The sequence below is a fragment of the Meles meles genome, chromosome 4 (assembly GCF_922984935.1).
Source record: "Meles meles chromosome 4, mMelMel3.1 paternal haplotype, whole genome shotgun sequence".
Classification (NCBI taxonomy): domain Eukaryota; kingdom Metazoa; phylum Chordata; class Mammalia; order Carnivora; family Mustelidae; genus Meles; species Meles meles.
The window spans coordinates 40,741,420-40,768,003 of NC_060069.1; the positions used below are offsets into that span (position 1 = coordinate 40,741,420).

At 53.3% G+C, this 26,584-nt stretch overlaps 1 protein-coding gene across 3 annotated transcripts in view; it reads right to left on the reverse strand.

Moving 5' to 3' along the window:
• The window catches only part of ADCY5 (adenylate cyclase 5), a 145,985-nt gene extending 119,736 nt beyond the window's left edge, over positions 1 to 26,249 (reverse strand). For all 3 annotated transcript variants that reach the window (XM_046002129.1, XM_046002127.1, XM_046002128.1), the window contains exon 1: positions 25,113 to 26,249. In XM_046002129.1, coding sequence (XP_045858085.1) covers positions 25,113 to 26,246 — 1,134 coding nt within the window. In that variant the 5' untranslated portion in view covers positions 26,247 to 26,249. The remainder of the gene's footprint in view (positions 1 to 25,112) is intronic.
• Between the last annotated feature and the right edge of the window lie 335 nt (positions 26,250 to 26,584).

Consider the following 26,584-nt stretch of genomic DNA (forward strand, 5'->3'; position numbering starts at 1 on the left):
AGGAGCTCCAACCAGGGAGAACGCAGTTTAATTACAAAGCCCAGGCCTCTGGGTATAACCTGATACACCTTACTACACCGATTTTCTTTTTCAGCTCTCCTTTATTTTACCCAACTTTATTTTTTTTCTTTATTAGTTTATAAAGTTTTTATAAAGTTTATAAAGTTTATTAAACTTTATTTATTTTCCCGTACCTTTGGGAAGAAATCAGAGTGAGGAAACTGGGCACTGAGGGCATCATTGACTGACTTGGGATGGCACGGGGTAGAAGTCAAATTCAGGTACCAATTTTTTCTTTTTTCCAAAATCCATACTAAACACATCGAGGTAAAACTGACATGATGGTGGGAATTTGCTTTAATATACTTCAGCAAGAAGGAAAAGAAAGGATAAATGAAATAAATGGGGTGAAAAGCCTGACAGTTGTTGCATCTGAATGATGGGTACATATGTGGGAGTTCATGAGTCTCTACTTTGAAATGTTTCATATTAAAACATCTGAGACAAAGGCCCCACCCAGGGGCAGGGGAGTCATAATGCAGAAACCAGATGAGGTGTGCAGGGAAGGCACAGGAAAAGGAAGAAGGAGGGACAGGAGGAAGGACAAGATGGTGCAGGAGGGCTTAGAAGGGAAGACGATGCCCCCATGCAGGTTGGCATTCTCCTCCAGGACCCGCTGTCTTGACGAAAAGGTCTCCTCCATCCCAGCAGCTCTCTTTCTGAGATTTCATTCTTCAGGACTCATTTCCAGACTCTTCCCCAAAAGGGGCTGACAGCACAACTTTCCTTCTCTGGAACTTTGAGAACTAGAACACTTTGTCTAATCGATTTGAGGAAGACACCACGCTGCCCCGTGGAGGGACAGCTGCGCTGACATCCCGAAAGCCATCCCTGGCCCTGACCTAACTGGAGGGGAGGAAGCGCTAAGGCACAATGGGACACTCAGATGGGGTTTGGGGAGGTCACTGAGATTAAAAGAGGTCATAAGAGTGGGGCCCTCATCCAATAGGGCTGGTATTATAAGTCTCCTTACAATACAAGAGTTTCCTCTCTCCCTCTCAACAGCTCATACGCAGAGGAAAGGCCATGTGAGAACCCAGCCAGGCGGCCATCTGCAAGGCAGAAAGACAGTTCTCACCAGAAACTCAATCTGCTGGCACCTTGATCTTGGACTTCCAGCCTCCAGAACTGTGAGAAAATAGATGTCTGTTGTTTAAACCACCCAGTCTGTGGTATTTTGTTATGGCAGCCCAAACTGACTAATTCTTCCCCTCAGAGAGCCGAGGCACACTGCAGTTCCATCTGATCCAGTCAGCAGACTTGATTGCCTAGCATGCTCAGAGGTAGAGGGTGCCTTGGCCTTCCTCACCCAACACATGCCATGACCTAGGGCAGGAGGCAAGAAAAGCCCACAGAGGGTCTGCCTTTCCAAGGAAGGATAGGAGTTGGCACCAGCCAGAGGCCTTCCTCTCTCCTCCTCAGTCCCCTTCCTGGGCTCAACAAGGCAGTGAGGGGAAAAAAATCACCCTGCCATCAAGCCAGCCAAAGCCAGGGAGCCTTCCTCTCTCACAGGCACTGAACAGCCAGGCCCCCAGAGAGGACGTTTCCTTAAGCCCTTGCCCTTGCCACTCCCTAAATGAATATTTGCATATGCTAGGCATTGTCCTTTTATTCAGGCAACGAATTTTTATTAAATGTCCACTTAGTTGAGTGCCAGAGATGGACACGTAGCTCCTGACTTTGAAGAGGCCAGAAACCCACACATAAAGAAGGTGACATGCGAAAGTGGAGAGTATCTCAGTTCAGAAAACTGGTCTAAATCCCAATCAATTATGAAAGGTCTAGATCAGCCCTGACAAGCCCCGTGACTTTGGGTGGTTGGTCACCTCGCCTTCCTGGGCCTCCATTCATGCCACTAAAAATAAGAACTGGATACGATAGCTAACGTTCTTGCAACCTCTGACATTTCAGAATTGTATGTAGTAAAGTGCAGAAAATGATACAAGTGAAGATTTGCAGGATAAGAGCTTGAGATGCCTGAAATGTGCTGGGTGAAGACCCAGAGCGGCCCTCCGGCACAGAAGACCCAGAACTAGCCATGGTTACCAACTCTTCTGTGGCAAGGAGACAGCCACAATAATCAGAGTGGGCTCATTTCCCTGGGGAGTCCTGGCCGCCAGGCCCATTGGCAAATCTGAGCTACTAAAACAGCCAGGGGCCTGGGAGCCAGGACCCACGCCGCTCACTCATCCTGTAAAGGGAAATGCCACGTGCTCACCCAAGAATCCTACCATCCCAGGCACCCCAGAGGGGGCCCTGGCCCTGCATCTCCCTCGCCCCTTCACGATTCTCCAGAGACCTGCCCTGCACCACATCAGAGGCTCCAGTTCTGACCCCAAGCACACCAGCCCCTTCCCTCCAAATGCCCACAGGCCAAGAAGTCCCAGACCACACGCTTCCCTTTGAATGGCAGCCCTATTCCTTTACCCTGGCTCGTCTTCTGTGCCTCCTCTTCCTTCCTTGCCAGATCCTGTCAGCTGTCCAAGAGAAATGTCTCTCCCGTCAGCCTTTCTTCCCACTCCCACTGAGCTCCACACCCACCTCCCAGACCACCTCAGCCTCTTTCCAGGGCTGCACGCTCTCCACCCCACAAACTCCCCCTCCCCAACCCCCTTCTAAAGTACAGCCTGAACACACTCTCCTGTCCTCGAAGGATCCCTGCCTACAGTTCTGTTACATACACACTCCGCAGCCCGTGTCCGAGGCCACCCTGGGCTATGTTTCCTGCCTCACCTCCCAGCCCCCAGGGAGGACTCTGCACTTGGGTCACCAGGAAGACTCAGTGGGCCCACACACACCCTGCAACCCTCCAGCGTCCAGCCCCTTGCTTCTGTCAGTGGCCTATCAGCGCCTCCCTCATCAAAACCCCCCGGGCTCCTCCCCTGCCCCCAACACCCCCAGTGGCTACTGAGCTCTTCCTCCTCACTCCAGGCCCTCTCCCTGCTCCTGACTCTCAGTCTGCACTTCTCTGTGCTCCTTATTTTATTCCCCTCAGATGTTCGTGTGCTTGTCTTAGACGCCACCCACCCCTCCATCCTGCACGGATGACATGTTCCCAGTGGGCGAGCCCTGTGCCTTCCTTATCGCTGGGTCCCCGTGCCCTACAGACAGAGGCACTTGGGACCTATCTGTTCCCTCAAGCGACACTGAACAACCAGTTCTCTGGAGGGAGAAGGCAGGGGCGGGCTGCCAAGGTGCGCCGGGGAGGGCCTTGGCGCTGGCTGCCGTGTGGGGAGCCGGCATCGCCCGCCCCGGGGACAGGTCTCCTCTGTCCGGCGCAGCCTGATTGTACACTTATGAGTCATGGTCACGAGGCCTACAGCAGCTTAATGAGGGACATTCTCTATACACACACTCACATGCACAGGCACACAGATACACACCAGACAAGCAAGCCATTTCCCGCCTAGAGAACAGAGTTAAGGTTCCAGGAGACTGGTGAGGGGACGGGCAGTAATGTTCAGGCCCAAATCCCCACCTTGGCTTGCCCTCTCCGGGGATTTGGGATCTTCTTTCTCCGTTTCCTCTGGCTTGGAGCAGGCGGGAGGTGGGAAGTGCTCTCAGAAGCAGAAGAGAGGGGCAGGAAGGCAGGGTGGAAGATGAGGAGTGGGCTCTCTGTGTCTCAGGCCCTATAAATGGCTCCAGCTCTGTTCGTCTGCAGGCCAAGGACCTGGACCCTCTGAGACAGATGTCAGATGCCCAAGGCCGGCCCAAGCCTGACAGCAGGCCACAGACCATGGCTGCTCCACGCCAACCCCATTCTTCTCCCCTGAGGGTGGCAGCCAGCTCGGGGTGGCTGTGGGGTGAGGGAGCCATACTCCCATCAGTCTTGGCGGTCGTTTCAGTGGTTGCTCTGACAGAGCACCACAAACTGAAGGCTCAACCACAGAAATTACTGTCTCGCAGTCTTGGAGCCTAGAAGTCCAAAAACCAAGGCGTGAGCAGGGCTGGTTCCTCTGGGCTGGAAGGGAGAATCTGTTCCAGGGCTCCCTCCTAGCTTTAGGGAGCCTCGGGCATTCCTGGGCTTATAGATGGCCTTTTTCCTTGTCTCCAGGCCATCTTCTTTCAATGCATGTCTATCTCTACATCCAAATTTCCCCCTTTTCATAAAGATACCAATCATATCGGATTAACACCCCCCCAATGACCTCAACTAACTCAATAATCTGCCAAGACCCTATTTCCAAATAAGGCCACAGGTACTGAATTAGAATTTCAATGTCTTTTAGGAAAATACAACTCAGCAAAAACCTGTTGTACCCATTTGTCCAGAGGCTTTGTATTTAATGGGGGAAGACAATGAGAGAGAGAGGTGAGCATGAAAAGCCAGAAACCCACTGCCTTCCAGCCCCACAGCCATCCCTCGTGCACCAACCACAGCCTTGGCCGGGAGCCAGGTCCTCAAATCTTGGCTTCTCTATAATCGCATGTCCTTGTTGGTGTTGTTGCTGTTATTATTACTGTTGTAGTAATCGTATTACTCGAGGTTTCTTCCCTGGCCACTCCGGGAACAGCACAGACATTAGCTCATAATAATGCAGTCTTGCCTAGGAGGCAGAACAGTGTCCCGGCACTGGGAATGCCAGCTTCCTCCTGGGCAGAAAGGGGCCCTCCCGGGGTTCTGCTCAGCTCCTAATATGGCCACACTTTCTCCCCTTCTCTCGGCAAAGTGGCCCCAAAGCTGAGGCAAGATTTAGATGCGTAGCTAGAGCAGCCAGAAGTTAAAGCACTGAAGGCCATGTGGAGAAACTAGCTTGAGCACAGGAGCCAAAGGAGCTAGACAACTGACTGACTGCACTCTTCCTCTCGGCCGGTCTCGGGCATTTCCATGATTTTATACAGGTTAGCGTGCAAGTCTTAGAACAGTGCTATGGAATAGACAGAAACAGCCCTAAGTGATCAGATGGGGACCCTGCGGATCAGACGTGTGGGCGCTCATCCAAGGTGACTTGTACACGGGAGGTGGCAGAGGTGGGTTTCAAACCCAGAGCTGCCTGACTGCAAAGCCCAAGCATCTGACATTAAACCACACAGCAACTGAGTCATGACTGCAGGTCAAGGGCAGTTAACTCAGCTCATGACCGGCGGTGCTGCAAATCCCCCTCCCATAGCCCCCACCAGAATGACCAGACCATACGACACAGGCTTCCATTCCAGGCCCACCAGCAGTTGGCTTAGACCCCTCCTCAATGAGCCCCTCCTCATGCTCCTGAGAGCCCTTAGAAGCCGTGGTACTCCAGAAGAATCCAAGGGCCACGGCCATTCCAGGAGAGGGACAAGCACACAAATCAGGAAGACTGTCCTTTCTCAAGTAGGAGAGAAAGATACAGACACAGATCACAGTCTGACAGGAGGCTGGCATAATTTGGATGCATGGAGCAGAGAGGTGCTCCCAAAATGTCCCTCCTGGGGAGAAACATCAGGGCCAAGCTTGAGGACAAAACAGGGACAGGACAAGTGACCAGAGCTGCTCCAGCCCTGGGCTCAGGATTGGGTCACGTAAGGCAGCAGTTCAAGAGGGCAGTTAGACTGGCCCACCAGAGGGCTGCCCAGTCCTCCGTGACCACCCACCCATCCCACACCTGCACCCACCCCCGACTCAGGCCCTGGGCTTAGTACAAACCCTTAGAGCTCACCTGGTATCATACTGTGACATCCTGACTAAAACCCATCCCCATCCCACCCCTGGGGAGAAGGGAAAGGAGAGTGAAACTCCTGCTGAAGGAGATCTAATCCTTGGCTCTGACTTCCAGCAGGAAGGTGGGAAATTTCTCCTCTTCCAGCATCACTGGCTATAAACTGTGGAGCCCTGGGCATTCCACCCACTTTCCAGGTTTTCCAGGTGCCCAGGACTGAGCACCTTGTGTCCCACAGGCCAGGAACTGGGTCCTAAAGTGGGGAAGAAGAGGCCCAATTCTATGCTCAGGAGGAGCTCCCAGTCTGATGGGGGAAGTAACATCCTCTGCCCTCAGAGAGTTCCCAATCTGCTGAGGAGAGACTCAACCCCTGGCCTCAGGGAGCATCTAGTCTGATAGGGGAGACATGGTCCTTGTCCATGACCAGGAGCTCCTGGTCTTGATGGGGGAGATGGAGCCCTGGCCCTAGCTCCCACTCTGATGGAAGGGGCAAGCCCCCTGCTCTAAAGTTCTCTGACATTCTGAGAAGGGCTGGCACTGGGTCCCAAGGCAGAAACCCCACAGGACAGAGCCCAGCAGCTGGCTGTCTCTCTGCAGACAGCATCCAGGGACAGGAGTGTGGTATCTTCTTGAGGCAGAGAACCATCCTAGGCCCCCTGCTTATTTTTCTGGAAGGAAGGTGCAGGCATTTCATCGGGGATGAAGAAAGTAGCTGCCACACACCCTAAGAAGGGAAGGGTGGGGCTGGCCAGCAGAGTGGGAGAAAATAGGAAGCTACCCCAGGACTCAGGCCTGGTCACCATCACTTCCGGGCAGCTTCCACCCCAGCCCCTGATCTTGGAGGTGGCAAGAGCGTCAGTCCCATTTCTCACATGAACAAGCCAAGGCCCAGGGAAAGGGCCAGAGAGCCTCAGGTGGAAGGTCTCTGCTGTTCATTCTATTCTCCCACTGGCTCCATGCTTGCCTTTGGGGGCCCCGGTGTCAGGGGCTGCAGGGCGGGGGGTGGGGGGGACGTGGCCAGGGCCCCAGCCTCAGAGCAGAGAGGCTGGCCCCAAAACAAGGAGACTGGAAACAAATGTGGGCATTATCACACAGCGCTCTAGGGTCCATGTCGTACACCCCTGTACTGCACAGAGCACCCTGCACGCAGGAAGGGCTCACGGGTCTATGTGCTGTGGGGCTTAGCATCTGTTCTGCTCCAGCAACCTGCTCTCAAGGGGATCAAATGATGGGCAGGGCTGTGTGCACACTTCCCCTCCATTCGTGCCTGTCCCTTCTCATGCTCTTGGCTGTCAGGGGGTGGGATTGAGAACTCTTCTTCTCCCCGACAGAGCCCACGGCTACTGCCACCAGGCTGGGAGCTCTCCGAAGACAGAAGTGACGTTTCCCTCCTCTGGAAGACGTGGGCTTGGTGGAACCAGATAAAAAAGTCCTACCAAGAGGGCCCTTAGTTCTCCCAGGCCCCCTGCTTATTCTTCTGGAAGGATGATGGTTCAGACAGGGCTAACAATCTTCTCCCCCATGAGCCCTTCCTAGGACTGAACATCCCTGAGGGCGAGAGAACAGGAACAGAGATGCTCTGTGGGGGTGGGAGGCATTTCTGGGGAATGATGAGCTTGGGGAGGCCACTGCCTTCCATCAGCCCTTCCTCCACCCTGACTCAGTGACCATCCTTTTAATCACGTCCCCCTGTGCACCCTGTGTTCAGCCTGGCGGGTGCAGGCTAGCTTTTCCAATGGGCTCTGGGTTGAGGGTGTGTGTTTGTGCACGCACATGCATGTCAGAGTGTGTGTGTGTTTGTGTGCCCATCTGTCCTGGGGAGCAATAATAGTTAATAAATAAGTGAATGGCAAAAATAGCCTCAAAGGAGCTGACAGGCAGAAGGCCAGAGCAGCCGGGCATGGGGCCAGCACCCTGAAATGCCAAATGTTAATTTAGCCAAAAAGAAAAAAGGTCCATTTCGAGACCGCCTCCATTAGCCAGGGTCAGGGTCTGTTGTGGTTTCTGGCGCTGGCCTAGCCCCTCCCCAGGCATCCTGAGTGCAGCCCAGGCACAGGGGCCCTGGTACACCAGGAGGGTAGCAGCACTGGAGGGAAGGGGCCCTGTCTGGGGCACACGAGGTTAGGAACAGGCAGGAAGCCGGCAGGCCGCTTCCCAGCAGTTCTCCAACAGTCCCCCCAGCTGGCCAGCCCTGTTTCTAGCCCCCAAGGTCTAACCAGCTGGGGGAATGTTCTGGACATCATCACCGATCTCTTGACCAGGCAAGGGCCCTGTCCCACCTAGACACTCACTGAGGGGCAAGCCATGTGACTCAATGGCCTGGCTGTCCCTCACCCTCAGACCACATTCCTCAAGTGTCTAGTATGGCCTCTCTCTGGACTTCTCCCCAGCTCAGAGTGCTTTCCACACTGAGGCCTCTGGTGGTCCGTGGGTGGGTTTTTTTTTTTTTTTTTTTGTCCTTTGCTGCCTGAGTACGTGTCTTAATGAAGTTAGAGAAGAAAGCACATCTGGGAAAAGCAGATATGTGTCCCCCTCTCCCCCAGGGCCTCTGACTCTTGAAAACCACTCTCAGTTTACTTACTGGCCTCTCTAGAACGGTCCTGATAGGCGATGCTGGTCACGGGCCTCATCTCCTCACAGCCTTCTCAGCGACAGCCACCACCAAATTCAGGGGGGTCCCTGGCCCAGCCCACTACCCAGTTCATGCTTACCCAGGAAAGTCTTGCCCCAGTTCCCAGACTAGTCCCAGTCGGTTCTGGAAGCTACCTTACTCCTAGGGGGTCTATGCCAGTCATCTGGTAGCCAGAATAAGGATGAGGCAAGCCTGAAATCAAAACCCCTGCCCCAGCACCTAGCCCTCCCTCCACTTAGCCTTCTTCTGGGAGGTAGTACAATTTTCTTCCACCCTCTTTACTACCATCCATGCTCACAGACATTGGAGAGAAACACTAGACTCTTCTAGAATGTGTGGGAATTTAAACGTACAAACTAGACACAGCCAGGACAGAACACGGGTCATTTATTCAGGGCATTTTAGTTGGGCAGGCCCTGTGCTAAGTCCTTTGTATATATCATCACATATAATGTCCAACACAAGCCTCCGAGCTCACGATTTGTATTAGATCCTATTTTATGCAAAACAGGCTCAGAAGGGGCAGGGGCCTGCTAAGGAGGCCCAGAGGGGTGCAGCTGACCTGGGGTTTCCGACCTTGTAGGCATAGGGAAGACAGTCGTTGAGCATGAGGCTCTACCTGGGGAAGCAGCCACTGCTATGGGGGACGGCAGACAGGCAAGCAATGAACGAGCGAGTTCCATATGCACTTTGTCAGGGGGTCTCTGAGAAAGGACAATATGTAGAAGTCTGCATAATGGGACTCGGGAAGTGCAAGGAGCTCTGCTGGGGGTCAGTGAGGCCAAGACACCAGGTCCGAGAGCAGGGTAATGTTCTCAGAGACATGGGATCTCTGGGTGCCTGGCTGGGCTGGCTGCGGCAGGGGGTCCCAGTTTCCAGAGGGAGAACTCAGAGGTTGAATGTTTGAGTGCTTAACATCTGGACAAAGACAGAGCCCTAGGGATTCGAAGTGGGGGAGGCTGACATGGGATATTTAAAATCCAAGAAAAGGAAAGGAGGGATCCATCCCAGGTCTCCCCAGAAAGGAGGTGATATCGAGTTGCCCAGAGGTTGGAGAACTGGTATCCTGGTTAGGGAGCACGAGGGAGCAGCTGGAAACCAAGGCAAGAAGAAACTAATAGGCAAATGCCCAGGTGCTCTCTGGGAACCTCCCTCTCTTGTCTGAAGGCCCCGACCCTCAACTCTCCACCCTCCCACTCCCACCTCACCCAGTCTCCGGGCCAAGGTCAGCAGTCTCTCCACTCACATCCTACCTTCCCCGCTTCAGCTCCCAACACCAACTCTAAAACCACATTTCTAAATACACATGGGGCCACATCTACTCACTCTCCATAAGAACCTTCTAGAGATCCTCTTTGCCTCCAAACAAACAAGCCTTGGCCCAGAAGTCTACACTCTTCCCAACCTAGTCCCACCTACTGGCCAGCCTCCCCTTTGCTGTAGCTCTTCCCATTCCCACCAGGAAGAAGCCAGCAGGTTTTGTCTCTGGTGCCAACACTGCGGGCGCCCCACCGAGCCCCGGGGTACGCGAGGTAAGAGCCTAGACTTGGAGCCAGGCTGCCTGGTTCATCGGTTCAGCTGGCTCTACCCTGCGGTGTCTCAGTGTGCCCATCTGCAGAATGGGGGTGACAACATCTGTCCTTATCTCATAGCGCAGTTGTGGGGTTTAAATGACTTAACACAACTGAAGCACTTAGAACAGAGCCCGGTACGGGAGAGACACTATTTCAGGTCTCCTCTCGAGGGAAGGGTCTGTGGCTAATTCATCTCTGTTCCCAGTGCTTAACACATGGGCCATATTTGCTAAACAACTCAGTCCACCAACCTGGACACCAGGCAGAGAGAGAAATGACACTGACAAAAATAAAGCCAAGTTAGGGATGCTGAAGAATTTTGGTTTAGGACATACTGAGTTCCAGGAGGTGGAAGGACACTGATCAGGAGGACTGGTGGACAGGGACCCATGATGGAGGTTAAAGCAGGAAAGAAGCATCCAGGAACCCTGTCGTGTCTGCTGCATGACTTTCAGTCCCTGCAAGGCTATATTGTTTTTTATTCCCATAGCCCCTGAATTACCTGAATGGCAGAGAGAACTAGGTTCCTCCGAGACCACCAGAGTCCCCATTCCCCAGGGGATGGAGTTGGCGAAGGTGGTGGGAGCAAGTGGGAGAAGTCAGGGTGTGGCTAACCTAGTAGCTTCTCAGCTTTCTGGAAACCCAAGGCTGCCAGCCCCTGCACTCTAAGGAGGATAGGAATGCCCCCACCCCCACACCGGCACCAGATTGCAATGGGTCCTCCCAAGCTCACTTGCCCTCAACCACTGCCCTGCTCCCTCCAGGTCTGAGCCATCCCTATTGGGCTCATTCCAGCTGGGGCTGTGGAGGCCTAGTGGAAGTCTCCAAGCGGGTAGCTCTGTTTACTCACCTGTAGTAAATGAGTTAAGTTCTCCCTTCATTCCAGGGCCAGGCTGGGGGGTGGGGAGGGGGCCCTCCTTGACCAGGGGCCCAAGGCACCCTCTTCCTTCTGCAGTGGAACATAAAGAGGACCCTAGGGAAAGTGGGGTGGGCAGCCTATATCTCTGTTTCCATAAGAGAAACCAGGTCTATTTTCCAAACCTGGGTTTAGGGTGATTTCCCTTTTACTTCCAGAATATAAAAAGCAAATTTAAAGAAAAATAAAAACAAAACAAAAGACTACAGGAGAATGCAGGTTGGAACCTGTCTTATAGACCTGGACACAGTCTCACCTGGATGCCACTGCTTCCTCCACGGAGAAGCAATGAGCACCCCTGGGGGCTGTGCTGCCACCCCTATAACTCTCACCTGCCCCCCCCTACACCCCAGGGTCAAAGCAGAGAATGACACCACTCCAGACCCAGCAGGAGGTCCCTAGAGACCTGTCTGCCAGTGTGATCTCCCCAGATGCCTCGGAGGGAGAGGGTTTAAACCCACCCCACAGAAGGAAGGCAGGTGGGAAACAGGCAGGGGCAAAACACCCCACACAGGGAAGATGTCAGCTGGTGACTAACTGGCTTTTCTAGGCCATTGTCACCAATGCTGGAGAAATATTCCACTTTAAAAATAAATGTAAAGCAAAATCCAAAATTAACTCTCCCCAGATAACCCCTTTCCAAAAAAGACCACGGCGTAATCCACATGTGGCCATTTGCGTACGATTTAACCCAAGGACATCGCTCTGTCCTGGATAGGGGTGCTTTCCAGGCCTCCACCCCGCACACCTGGTGTGCTTCCATCATCCCAGTTCTCAGATGGACCCCGATTTCCTGTGCTTCTCTAGGCGTCCCCAGAGCGGGAAGGTTGAAGCAGAGCCTCTGTGCTTCTGCCCTGATCTGAAGGTGCTGGAGAAGAAGTAACTTGAGGGTGTCTTCACCACACAGGCTGATAGCAATAAATGCACACAGGGAGTCACTAACGACATCACCCCTTGCTTTTCAAGAAATCAAGAGTCAAAGAAGGAGTACCCGTAGTTAACAGCGCCAGACAAACCTCGCTAGTGACCTGCTGTGTCCCTCGGGACAAATTCTTTCATCCATCCCACAAATATTTTTTGAGCATCTACTACAGAGGCGGTTCTCGTTTACAGTCTAGGTGGAGGGACTCACAGAGGACTGCGAACACTGCTGAGGGTGGGGAGGAAGACCACGGCTGTTTGCACGATTTCCGCCCACTCCGAAGGGAGATGCCATGTACGGAAGACAGGACGGAGTTCATGTGGACCAGAAGGGACCCAGGTGTCGCTGCGGGGGCCGCAGTCTGTAGAGGGAGATTTGCGCCCCTGCTAGGACGGCTGGGGAGAGCACATGGTGCGGCAGTCATTTCCAAAAATATTCCTGCCGTTATTACAGCACCATGCTCAGCCATTTATCGAGCCACGTTTGGGCTAATTGCTGGTGATAAGAGCAACATAAATATACCGAGCCACAGCCTTGCCTGACAAGATTTTACACACCGACCACCAACCAAGTTTTCTTCCCATTACATGCCTGCAATAATTTTTAGTGGCCATCACTCTTTCCTGAATCACCACAATAAACCCTTTCGATATGAACAACTCGCCTTTCAGTATAGCCATAAATCAGACTCAGTGTCATCTACACGGTCCCTCGGCGGAGGGAGGGAGGCTCAGGGCGGTAGTTCTCCGCCCCGGTGCGCGGCAGACTCACCAGGAATGTGAGAACTTGCAGACGCCCAGCTTTCCCCCACCCACCCCCGGGGCCCCTTCCCCCCCATGAGCCTGGGTACCGGGGTTACATAAGAACCCCTAGATGTGCCTTCACTTCCCACACATTAAACTCCATTGGGTCTCTTGAGGTTAACCCACCCAGAGAGCTGAGGTCGTGGCCCTGGGAGTTTGAGGTGAAAAGCAGAGCACTCGAGAGCATGCGGCAACCAACTCGAAGGAAGCTGAGAACGTACTGAGGGAACCGCGATGCCACGGGATTGCTTTCAGAAGCATGAAGAACACTTTCTGGCATCTGTGTAGTTATCCGTGCCCATATTTATTATCCTTGTGGTTAAACTTGACTCCTGGCAAGTCTCTGGGGGTCTTCCCCACACCTTACAGCAGGAGCCGTGGAGTCGGGGAAGACTCAGACAACAGGAAAGATGAGAAAAAGAGGGGATTGGGTACCTGGGTGGCTCAGTCAGTTGGGGTCTGCCTTCCGCTCAGGTCATGATCTCAGGGTCCTGGGATCAAGCCCTGCATCAGGCTCCCTGCTCAGCGGGGAGTCTGTTTCTCCCTCTCCTTATGCGGCTCCCCCTCCTTGTGCTCTCTCCCTCTCTCTCTCTCTGTCAAATGAATAAATAAAACCTTAAAAAAAAAGAAAAAAAAAGACAGGGGATTGAGGATGGGGTGCGGTAGGGTGGGGAGCAAACAGCAGCAGGGGCCCTGCTTGACGCCACCAGCCAGACCAGTAGGAAATCCGAGAGAGGGAAGAGGTACAGAAGAAAAGCAGTGTTTTCTAATGCCATGACCCCAGGCACGTGGTCCCCCACCAGTGGAGGACGAGCCTGCCCTGATCCAGAGAGGGAGCACCACGAGGGACTCCTCTCTGCCAAGTCAGAAATCCCTGTGGAACCTGAGATTGGGAACTGTCCACTGTCTTCCCACACTGCTGGGCAAGTAGGGACCAGACAGTCAATAGTATTCCATAAAAACCCGGGTATTACAGCAGACACAGACCCTTGCCCTCAGAAAGCTGTCAAGTAGAAAGATGGAAAAATGAGCCAAGACAAATTACAGACCAGTATAAGTACTACAGGGAAAAAGAAGAGGACCTTCTAATTTAGAGCTACAGTGTTCAACTGCAAAGTCAGGGCCCCTGGAGGGGCACAAGGCTGCCCTGCTCACCAAGGTTCAGCTCACGCACTGCTCCCCTGGCAGACTCCTCGGCTGAGATGTAGAGCCAAGACGCTGCCTGCTGGTGGTACCCACCAGGAGCCATTTGGGGAGTGGGGGAGGGTGGCGGATGGTTCCCTCCTGTGCAACAGGGTAAAATGTTGACAGGAATAGGGTGTTGGCCAGAGGCAGACTGGGGACTTGGCAGGCTAAGTAAACAAATAAATAGCTTTCCCATCCCCAAAAGAGAATGTGAAAATAAAGATCTTGAAATCCCACTTAGCAAAAAATGGCACTTGGGTAGGAGTTAATGTTTTCCTCTCATCATCTTGAGAAGAGGGACAGGGAGAGAAGCGGATGTGAAGCAGGATGTTTGGGGTACTTTTTAAGATGTTGCTAGTTGTGAGGAGCTGGGCTTCGACGATATCATAGGAACACTCTCATAAGCACTAAACCACACATCTACTAGATGGTACTGCCAGAAAGACCCGGGGTCTGACCTCCAGGCTGTACCAAGGAGTACCATGACGCATCCCCAGCAGCCTCCTCCCTCCCCTCCCCTGCTCCACTTATGCCACTGTAAGAGTAGATAGGAGGCAGCCTCCCCCGAGGTAAGCCATCCTAGTGTCACTTCTGACCCCTCCCCTAGGTCTCAGTCCCTATCGCACATCCATAAAACCACTCAAGAGCTCTTCATCGGTAAGCATCTGGTCCCAAGCAGCCCCTGAACACTTCCAGGCTGCCTTCCCTCGCAGCATCGCAGGCTCAGGAAATGACAACTCATTGAATGCCCACCTGAGCCAGACACCATGAAGGAAGGAAGGCTATCACAAATAAAACACCACGCATTCCAAAACCCAACCGAGACAACTGTCTGACAACAGCTGGGCCTTCTCTAGCTTCTGTACTCACCACGAAGTGGAGGCAAGGCTGAGTCCAAATGTGAAAAGAGCACTGGATTTGGAGATTTATGGGGCAGATTCCAAGCAAAATAACTAGCTCTGTGACCTAAATGAGGTCACTGAACCCCTCTGAACCCCTACTTCCCCCTCTCCAACATAACATCAGTAACACAGGTCTGGAATTGGGAATGCATTACCTGGTTTTGGCCACCAATGTCAGATCCTGTCAATCAGAAATCTATCATCCTCCGTGAACAGGAAGGAAACACTGAAGACAGAGCAGCTCAGCTGGGGACAGAATGAGGGTTTTCTCTGGGCCTCTGGGCCTTAGAGCTCCTGTCTGCCCCATCCAAACCCATCATCTCCTCAGAACCCTCATGAGTAGCAGGGGAGATCACACATGGTAAAGTCCTTTGTTATCAATCAAGTGCTAGTCAAATAGGAAAGTAAGTCATTAAAAAAGAGATGGAGGGGTACCTGGGTGGTTCAGTTAGTTAAGCATCAGGTCAGGATCTCCGGGTCATGAGATCAAGCCCTGCATTGGCTCCTCACTCAGCACCCAGGCAGTGTATATTTATAGAGATGTATTTTTTTTAATTGTTTTTTATACTCCACTTCATTCCTCTCATCTAGCAGCAACCACTCTACTAGTGACAAAGGTTACCAGGTAGGAGTGAGGGGCCCAGGCAGGACTCAGTTCTTTTTTTTTTAATTGTTTTCTTTTATTCGACAGAGAAAAACACAGCGAGAGAGGGAACACAAGCAGAGGGATTGGGAGAGGGAGAAGCAGGCTTCCCGGCAAACAGCGAGCCTGATGCAGGGCTGGATCCCAGGACCCTGGGATCATGACCGGATCCGAAGGCAGATGCTTAATGACTCAGCCACCCAGGCGCCCCAAGACTGAGTTCTGAGCCTGCCACCGAGTCTTGCACCCAATGCATGTGTACCCCCATAAGCAGTCTCTCCTCTTTCCTGGTGTTTAAGTCAGACCTGGATTAGAATCCCCATTTCTCAACTCTCGATTTGGATCCCCACAGGAAAAGATCCTGCAACAAGGATTCGAGTACAAGTGGTTTACCTGGGAGGTGACCCCAAGAAACACTAAAGGGGAATGGAGGAGTGAGACGAGGAAAGGAAAAAGGCCCAGAAAAAGGGAACATCATCCAGCCTGTTACCACTGTGGGCAACTAGAGCCGACAACTTCCTTGGGGTGGGGAGCCGGTAGAACACATGTCTCAGAGTGAGACTCCCCACACCCCAGAGACAAGGGAGTTGGGGTATCCCTCCACCAGCACACAATGGTCATTGGTTGAGAGCCACTCTCAGGCTGGAGACCCCCAGCACTCTGACCTGCCCCACGGGCAAGCAAAGAGGCTCAGGGCCAGAAAAAGCCCTCAGGTACTTACGGCTGGCAGGAGTGGAAAGGTACACGCCCAGGGAATATGGGGGCACACCATACCATCTGCTCTGTCACAGGCTCTGTGACCTTCTGTGTGACCTTGTCACCAGCTATGTGACTTACCTTCTCTTATTTCATTATCTGAGGCCTGAAATGAGGATAAAAATGTCTTTCTCATAGGGAATTTCTCAATTAAATGAGGTCATGAATGGAGGAGATTAGTTCCTTCCGTGTCAGGCTCCTAGTAAACATTCAGTATATACTCATGGTTTATAATCAATAATCTTTGTTCTTTGTTGTTGTTGTTGTTTTTTAAAGATTTTATTCGTTTGACAGAGAGACACAGCGAGAGAGGGAACACAAGCAGGGGGAGTGGGAGAGGGAGAAGCAGGCTTCCCACTGAGCAGGGAGCCCAATGCGGGGCTCAATCCCACAAACCTGGGATCATGACCTGAGCTGAAGGCAGACGCTTAACGACTGAGTCACCCAGGCTCACCCAGGCACCCCGTATAATCAATAATTTTTCAAGACTTCTTCCTTTTGGAGGGTTGAGGTAGGAAGAAAACAAAATTTAGGGAAGAAGAATGATCTAGAATCACCCATCACTTACTTCCCTATAGACAGGCATATAATCAGTGCCTGAAGAAAGTTCTGGAAAGACATTCAGTGGACCCCAGACCCACCAAAGGTCATTATACAGAAACCCAACTAACCTGCTCCAATGTCGAATGATAGCAAAAAAAAAAAAAAAAAAAAAAAGGCAGAAAAAACCAAAAACAAACAAAAAACAAAAACGAAAACAAACTAAAATTAGATTAAAGGAGGCATCTTCATGGTCCCTTCCATCAAAACCTTCTATTTTATAAAGGATTTCAGACCCAGATGGGGAATGAGACTTTAAAACAGGCAGCCAGCCAGTGTGGGCTGAGAAATCTTCTTGAGAGAGGAAGGCCCCCAGACAATGCCCCCATCTCGATTACTTTGCCTAGGCCTATCCCAGAGGCCCATGCTTGAGAAATTTCCAGGCTGCTCCCAGTTCCTGAAGCAGTTGTGTCCTAAAGTGAGTTCCAACAAACACTATTTATTTTTATTTTTAAGAGTTTTCATCTATCTATTGGACAGAGAGAGAGAGAAAGCACGAGAGTGAGCACAGCATGGGGAGCTGCAGAGGAAGAGAGAGAAGCAGACTCCCACCAAGCAAGAAGCCTGATGCAGGGGTTTGATCCCAGGACCCTGGGATCATGACCTGAGCTGAAAGCAGACGCTTAACCCACTGAGCCACCCAAGCGCCCCCCAACAAACACTACTGACCCCTGTTATGTTCCTTTAAAAATGGATTCTAGGGTCAAATACGCTTGATAAAGGCTTCATATGATATGCCTCCTTGACAAATTTTAGTGTGCATTAACACATTCAAATCTTTGAAGTCCTACGGTAAAGAATTCTGTTTAAGCCAGTATGTCCAAAGCTCATCTGATACAGAAGCAAATGTGTGTAGGTAAAACATCTATTAACATCCCTCCAAAGGACCCTTAGAGTCTGGGCTAACGGCAGTCCTGGGTGCCGGGACCCAGCCTCTGAAATGCACCCCGTCCCCCGCCATGGCCTAGCACAGTGCCTGGTATACAGTAGGTGCCTAATAAACAGTTGCTGTCTGACTGAACGGGGAGAAGGCTGAAAGAATGACTTAATAATGGTTTTCAGATCTGTGAAGTGATATAGTATCGGCAGTGCCAGGCGACAGCTCTCCGTTTCCAAGAAGGCACACGTTTTAGATTGCAGCAGGAGGGATTCTGGAAGCCCTGCTTGGAGTTTCGGATTGCAATCCACCAAAATAGGCTTCCAAGCCAAGCTGCATCGCTTCCTTCTGTGGAGGTGTTGGTCTAACACTTCGGCACAACAGAGTCTGTGTGCAGCCGTCCACCCACCCCACCGCCCATTCATTCACTCATTCAAACCCTCACTGAGCACCTACTATGTGCCAGGCACTGGGGTCCCCAAGGACCCCTTCCAAGAGCCAAATGAGACTGTGGTGAGCTGTGCAATAAAGCCCAGGGACCCCTATGGGGAAGGGAGGGGGACCACCCAAGTGTGAGGTCAGGAAGCCTCAAGCCCAAAAGCAACAGCTCATAACCCACTACAAGCAAGGAGGGGGTGGGAGGACCGCATGCTGACACATGAGGCTGGCCTGAAGAATAAAGCCACTACTGTCTCCCCGTGTTTGTTTGTCTTTCCCCCTTTTCTGGTAACTACATCCCATTGTTCCCAGACAGCATCCCTGCCCCCATGGCCAGGCCTGGCCCCATCCTCAGAGCTGCAATCTCCTCTCTCGCTTTCCTGAAGCCCTACTCCTCCTTCAAACTTACCTCTTGCCCCCTCCATGTTCTCCCCATCCTGTGTATCTGTTCTGGACCAGGGTATCCTCAGTATTTTTCATAACCACTACCAGACAAAGGAATGAACAAACCAGGACTCAAACTGAGGTCGACCTTTCTGCTGAACGCCCCCCAGCACCACCACCAAGGGTGAGCCACAGAGGGCCACAGAGAGCTTTGCCTCAAATCAGAGGCAGGAGATGGGAAAAGGTGGGAGGAGAATATGAGTCCGGGTCTGGGGCATCCCTTCCATTCTATCTCACTACCACCCATCGCCTTCCAGACCTGCATCTTCCCATCAGCACATCCTGGCCAGCCCCACCTGGAAGTCTCACATCAGGTCTGCTATGATTTTGCTTCTTTTTAAATTTTTTTAAAATTTTTTACATTTACGTAATCTCTACACCCAACATGGGGCTTGAACTCAACCCCAAGATCCAGAGACAAACGCTCCACTGACAGAGCCAGCCAGGTGCCCTCCCCTGCTCTTGCTTCTTTCAAACAGAGCCCCAACAGGGTTTAGGGGACAGTCATACTGATGCCGGGTACTAAACCCCAGACTCCTATGGTCGACGGTGACCCAAGAAGTCATCTTGGTCAATGATCCCAAGCCTAAGCATCGGTCAAGATCACCTGGAGAACTTTGAAAACTAGATCCAAGCTGTTTAAAAAAACAGATCCATTCCTGGAGCCCAAGCCAGACCTCTGAAAGCAGAACCACTTCCTCAGTAACAGGTGCAGCTGAGGGCAGCCAGCCTCAACTTGAAAGCCTCCACTGCCCTACTGCCTACCCAGGGAGGCATCTGGTTCAGTGGCTGCTGCCCCAAAGTCTTGAAAGGTACTTCCTTCCTGGAGCTGAAATCTGTCCACTGTTTCAACCCACTTACCCCAACCCTGCCCTTGGGAGCAACAAAAAGTAAATTTAATCCCTCTTCTAGTGTCTGGGAACAAGGATCCCAGCAATGATGTCTTGCCCAGCTGTTTTCTTACCCTGCTATAGCCTGCTCTCCTCCCAGCTGAATCTCTCCCAGCCTTTCAAGTGTTCTCTCAGAAGCCAAGGTCTCCAGCCCCTTCCCAACTGGTCACCTTCCTCTGACTCCAGGATCAGCAACAGTATTTCAAAGGGGGCCTGAATCCTCCCAGAAACTGGGTATGCCCATTAACCCGCTGGTCTTCTCAAACAGCCAGTCTGCAATGCAGGCTCATTTTGAACACACAGTCCATTACCCGGAAACCCCCAGACTTTGTTTACAACCTTATAAAAAGAGAGATCTTCCCTGTCCTACAGCTGGACAGTGCCTTGAGAAAAACTGGGAGGAGGAGGTGGAAAATAGGGCTTTCTAACTCTCTCCATGAAGTTTTGGGTCTGGCAGAGAACATTAATGCTGATCCTGCCCTCGGTTAACTAGTTGCCCCATGTGATAAGCATGGACGAAAGGAGGAGATTCTAAAACATAACTTATGTAACGGCACCCAAAAGATTGATGGGCATGAGTTTCCAACCCCACCTGGGAAGTAAATGACCAGGAGCTAGACCCCCCACAAGATACACACAGTCAACTGAGGCAGGCGTCATGGACAGGACATCTCCCATAGACAGGCTGGTACAGTCACAGGAGTCTCCCATCTGGCCTTGCCCAACACCCACTCCATCTCTGGCTGGGACCAAGGCTGCACCTTTCATGACCCTTAGGAGAACAAGAGGCCTGGTCCAGCGTGGGCCAAAGCCCTGCTTCTGCTGCCAGCTGCCCCTCAGAACAGGTGACCAGTGGCCAGGGCCCGTCTGCATGGGAAAGCGTCTGTCTGGAACTTTTACACTGATTGTTGAAACTTTTCTGTGAGATTGGGCAGGTTCCCGCAACCAGGCTCAACACAGCATCTGTGTCCTCTTTATGGACAGACGTGAGCACGCTGTTCTATGTTCACGGCACACAGACCTCAGGCTCTTGCTCCAGATCAAAACTTAGATTGAACTATGAACACTGAATATTCCCACAAATATAGAAGCTGGTCATGTTCCTCGGCTGGGTCTCTGGCCTGCCTGAAGTCCTCCCACTAAGAAACAAGGCACCCCTGGGATCTGGAAGACAACCCCCTACCCAGAAGCTTGACGCCCCCCACCCCAGGCTTCTGCTCCCCTCCAAACACCCCTCCCCAGTGGCATCGGGAAGGGGGCAACATAACTGAAAACAATTAGCAAAAAGAATTGGCAAAAACAATTAGCCTTGAGCTAAGACAAGCAGACCCTCCTGGGCTCCAAACTCAGAGCCCACCCCCACCCCACCCCAGACGGACTGCTGCCAGATCTCTCCTGTCCAGAAATGCGGGTGATGGGGCAGTAACTAGTGGCCAGAAATTCTCAGGCACTGTGGTGGAAGAGTGTCCTCCTTCACAACACCCCAGCAAGCAAGGAGGGAGCGGCCGGTGACAGCCCCAGTGACCCACCACACAGGCCTCTGCGCCGAGCTCCCGAGCAAGGAGGCAGCCTTTTAATGGGGCTCACTGGGCAGCTGAGTGAGTGGGCAGCAGGCAGAATCTTTGAAAGGGAAGGATCAGAGCCCTATATTTCAGAGGAGCTGCCCACTCGAGTCTAGTGCCCAGCTTCATGAGGGATAGTAGGCGATGTGTACCCAGAATACTTCCCCAAGGAGCCAGAGGTCAAGGTCAGAAGGCAGTCAAGGCCCAGAATCAGAAATGCCAGCCACCAGCCAAGAAGAAACAGGACAGAGCTGCAGTGATCTCCTCTGGAAGTCAACACAAAGCTGTCCCCAGGCCCACCTCCATTGCTGGGGTCAGCCCATGCGATGGACACACACACACACACACACCAGAACATACACACACACACACGCCAGACATGTGTGTGCACACGCACACAGGCAGACACACCCGCACATGCACAGCAGTCAGTTCCCGCTCGGCAGCCCCTCCCCCCACCAGCCAGCTCGCTACAGACACTCACACGTGCTCACAGCCACAGAACATCACCCACACAGCGCCTGTGCCTCTCTGATCTCTGGGACAACTGCTGATGGTTACAGGTTCAAACAGGCACAGAGGAAGAAACGCAGGCAATCATGGGGTTTCTCCAGAAGGGTCATGGCTGGAAGAGAGGAAGGAGGTGATGGGGGCAGGGGAGGAGGATTGGTCATCCCACACCACAAGGGCAGCTTCTCGTAGCTCTCCCAAGCTCACAGGGACCCGCATGGGGTCAGAATCTCCTCAGAAATAATAATAATACCCCACGTCTGAACAGGACTCTCTACTTTCCTCTCCCATCTTTCATCACCTTGTGGAGTAACACCGGACAGTAGGAATGTTCATCTCCTCGAGCAGATGACCACCCGCACCCACGGAGCCCAGAGAGATTTTCTCCAAAATGATCTTTAATAGCTGAGCATATGTGATGGTTGTGCGAGCATGCTTGCTTGTGTGTGAGTGCGTGCAGAGGCTTTATGTAGCAGAGTGGGATACAATCAAACAAAAATGAGGTTGCCATGGCAACAGGCTCCAGCATCATTGCAGCCCTATTAACACAAGTGAGGAATGTGTTTGGCAGATGCTTGAGTGTTATTTATGGTATGGGTGTAGCAGAGGGACTTCTAACAGGCAAAGAAGGAGAAAAAAAAAACAAGCCCGTGACGCTCCTACTGTACCCCACGGAGGACACAACGGTGAGACAAGATCACAGGAGAGGCTGGGAGGCTGCAAACAGGGAGTGAGAGATGGGGAAGTAGCACAAGCCGGCAGGCAGATAAGAGAGGAAAGGTGGGCAGAGAGCAACAGGGAACTGGAAGGGGGGCGGGAGGAGAGAGGAAGTGAGAGAGAAAGCAGAGGGGGAGGGTAATGGATGCTGGGGGTAGAGCTAGAGCAAAAGACTTCGGAAGGGAAGAAACACTGTCCTCCAGAGACGGCTACCTCTGGTTTATCTTTTGAGGAAAAACCGTCAGGAGGCACTGGTTCAGAAACCTAGTACTTCTGCTCCTAACTGGAGCAAAGGACGGAGCCCCGAACATGAGGAGGTGGGGGGAAAGAAGAAAATACCCGGGTCAGATAATGATGTTGAGGACGTGGGCTATGGGAGCAAAGGGGCTGGCCTTGCAGGAGAAGAGAAGAACACGGTTTTCCGAGGGCCTATTAAGTGTCCAAGGCACTGTGGGGCGGCGAAGATGGGGAGGATTTCCAATGCCCCAACATTAGAAACCATGCACTGCTCCCCCATTTCCCTGGACATGTGTCTTTATCCCAGAAAAGAACAAGGCATGTAATGCAAGCCAGCCGCAAACAACGGCTGCTCTGAGGCAGAGGTTAATGTTAGACTGTCCCACTAATGGTTCCCTACCATCCATCACAGTTTGGTCAAGCAACACAAATTTTCTACCAAGCATAACCAAATACAAACCCCCCTAAAATACAGTTTTCTCTGAAGGCAAGGAGAATGTTTGCATTCCCTCGTCCTGGACCATTGCTAACAAGCTTTGCTGTCCTCAGTGGAGCAGAATGCGAGAAGTTAGGTGTAAAACCACCCAAAAGCCTACAGCCAAGTCTAAAGACCGTAACAGGTGAAAGCAGCCTGGGTGGGAGGTGGTGAAGGTGGGGGAGAGAGGGGAGATTTGCCGGAGAAAGAAGAGGAGCCCCTCAGACAGTCCCTCTGCAGTGGCCAGTGCATTCTTATGCTAAGATGGGGCTGGAGCACCCCAGGACCAGAACTCCTTTCTTGGGATCTGACTCCAGTCCCTTAAAACCATACATCTAGGATGGCTTAGGGCTAGTTCAGAGAAAATACCCTGAAGGATCCTAGAAATTTCTTCTTCTCCATGTGGATGACATGCCCTTCCCTCTGCAGAAAAGCTATGCCCATCCAAACAACCTGCCTCCCACCCAAGCCAGGAACAACACCCAAAGATACGACATCCCTGTTGAGAGCCTGGGTCCTCAGGTCAGAAAGACTCGGAGCCTATATAAGCACTAACAATACCAGTTAACTTTTTCTTATACCCCCACCTCTTGATAGGTTTCTCTGCCAAGTTCAAAGCTGATCTCTGAAGATTTTTTTTCCTTCTGATCCCAGATCAGAAAAACTTGAAGCTTCAAGGGCCCCACCTACTCCACTCACTGAAACACAACCAAACTGGCAAGCAGTTATTAAATCCCTACTAAGTACCCAAAAATGTGCTAGACAAGCGAGAGGGTGGAGAAGGAAAATGATACACGTCAAGAATCCTGCATGCAAGGAGCTTACATTGGACGGGGAGCAAAACCAATGGGCGCTGGAAAATAAGTAAGTGCTCCGCGGTGTGGCTCACACTCTATTGTTAACCATGCAGAAGAGGGAGAGGCCAGTGTGGCTGGACTGGAAGGAGGGGCTCCTGGTAGGAGGTGAGGCTTGGCACAGAGGGTGAGGCTTGGCACAGAGGTGGGAACTGGAAGGAGAATACACAATTCTCTCATTCTCGAGAAAAGAACCCGGGGCCCAGAGAGGCTGCAGATCCTCTCCCTCCCAGTCACGGAGTACTTTGGAGGTGCAGCTAGAGCCCAGCTCCCTGAAGCCCATACTGGTGTTATTCTCTGTGGAGAGATGGGTACCACACCCAGGAAGCTGGGGGCACAGAAAAATCCCTCAAACAATATGCAGTTCTCAACAAGATCAAAGTCTGAGAAAAGGCATCAAAAGCGGGGAGAAGGGGGAAGGGAATGCCAATGGAATATGGTTAGAGGATCTATCAGAGGACACAGACATCCGGAAAGGGGTGGGGTGCAGTGAGGTCCACGGTCAAGAAACTAGCCTAGTCAAGGGCTCACCTGAGTCTCACAGCTGAGCTGCACTGAAGCAGGGGTCAATGCCTGAGGCCCATGCAGCTCCAGACAAGGCCACTGCTAAAGGAAGCAGGTGTGCCTATCAGAGGGGCTGGTCTCACCGGAGGTGGGGAGACCAAGCGCACCTCTCTCCCAGAAGCCTTCAGTGGAGTCACCATTTAACCAGAGGTTTTTTTTCTCCAGAGCCCACCGTTCTGAGTGCATGGGACCACTCTCAGCAGGAAGAAAGAGCCCCCACCACAAGCAATAGCCAGGAACACCCTAGGAAAGGGGTCATGCCACCCAACGCTAGCTTTCTGCTCAGTCCAGGAGCGGGACTACCACACACACACATCTCAGAGGCTCCTTCCCACCTTTGCTAAAGGCAGGTTGTTTTGTTTTGGTTTTGGTTTTGGTTTAGAGCACTTTCCTAAACAAAACAAACTTCTCAGTCCTCCCTCAAGTTCAGGGATCTCTCCAGCTTGGGAGATGGAAACCCCCTCGGCCTCAGACAACTGGCAGGGTTATCATTTCTCCTCCTTGAGACCAGGCAAGGGGTGCCCTCCCCAACCCTCTATCCAGGAACCTCAACAAACGAGGAGGGAGAGGCTGCTACAGCGTCCAGACTCTTTTGTGAGGGGCCTTTTATGTACGAGGGCAGGGGAGGGAAAGGGGACTTCGCCATAGAATTTTCTCCTCCAACTCTCCTTCCTCACGCCTAGCCCCACACTAGTGGCTACTTGTCCTCTCCGGGGTCAACGGCATCATTTGTAAATGGACATGCTGGGGCTCAGAGGCGGTCAAGAGGCTCTATAGACACCACTGACTGGCACAGACAAGTCGCTCTGGCTCTTTCACTGCTTTAGAAAGGGTGATGGGGTTGCTTTTCTTTGGAGTCAGCCCGAGGCCTGTGCACCCCACAACCCGTGGCCCTGCGGCCAGGTGGGCTCCTACCTGTTTGAGCAGGAACTGGTCCTGGGCGTTGGTGCGCAGGGCTATGGCCAGGTGGAGGGCAGACAGGAGCACTCCACTGAGTACCGCGGCCCGCATGCGCACAGGCAGTAACGTGTAGATGGTGTAGATGAAGAACACGGTCCACCAGATGCCCTCCGAGGCGCTGCGTGGCTGGGGCAGCAGCAGGCCCACCACCTGGACGGCCAGCACCACGGCGATGAGCGCGTAGCAGGCCAGGCCCATGTGGTCCTGGTGGAAGGCGGCGCGGTTGCAGAGCACAGCCATGACGAGGATGACACCTACCGCAGCCGCCAGCACTGCCAGGTAGGGCAGCTGCAGCGGGGGCCGCGCCGCGTGGAAGGCCAACATGACGAGGCACACGAGCACCAGCACTGCCATGAGCATAGTGAGGCTGCTCTGGTTCAGACGGAAGAAGTAGCGCTGGTACAGCCGCTCCAGCTTGTCCGATGGGAACTTCTTGGAGCGGAATATCTGCAGCAGCGCCAGGCAGCAGGCGCCCAGGGACAGCACTGCGCCGGGCCCCGAGCCTGATTCTGCCGAGCTGCCGCCATCCCCAGACCCTTCGTCGCCCTCGACGGCGCCGGCCTCCAGCTCGTCCACCGCGCGGCCCTTGCCCCGCCGCTCCTCCAGGCCCAGCTCCACCGAGCGAGGGCGCACCTCCGTCCCGCCGGCCGCCGCCGCCGCCGCCGCCGAGCCGCCACCGCCGCCCGCAGGGGGCGCCCGGGTGCTGCCCCCGCCGGCCGCGCCCCGCCGCTGCCGGCGGCTGCCGCGACCGCAGTCGTCGCCACCGCGCTCCTGCCAAGCCGACTTGGAGCGGAAACTGAAGCCGAAGCCCCCGACCAGGGGGTCGTCGCCGCTCAGCGGAGGATCGTCGTCGTCATCGCTGCGCCAGCGGTTAGCCAAGCGCTGCTGCTGCTGGTGCTGCTGCGGGGTCACCGCCCCCCCGGGTTTCTTGGTGCAGCTGCGGGTCGAACCCCCGGGGGCGTGGGGGTAGCCATTGGCGCGGGAATCCGCCTCCCCCCACGCCGAGCGGTGTTCCGGGCCTCCCCGGGACGACGCCGCAGCTGTCTGCGCCGCGTAGCCCGGGGGGCTCACGCTTTTGGAGCCGGACATCCCCCCCTCGGCCTCGTCGTCTTCTTCCTCTTCCCCCCGGGGCCGGGCCGGGGGTCTCCAAGGGGACGGCGGACGGCCGAGCAGGGGGACCAGGCTGGGGTCACACGTCGAGGGCGGCCCGGGGCCCTGCGCAGCAGCGGGGCATCTTGGCACCCCCGTCCTGAGCGGAGAAGCAGAGCAGCAGGAGGGCAAGCGGGTAGGCAGGCACAGCCCCGAGGTGAGAAGTGGCTGAGAATCCGCGTCCGGAGTCCCAGGTCCGAGATGGAGTTGGCTCCGAGCTGGGGCAGCTGCGACTGCTCTAGCGGCTGCGCCGCGCGCAGAGGGACGTCCGGACTCCT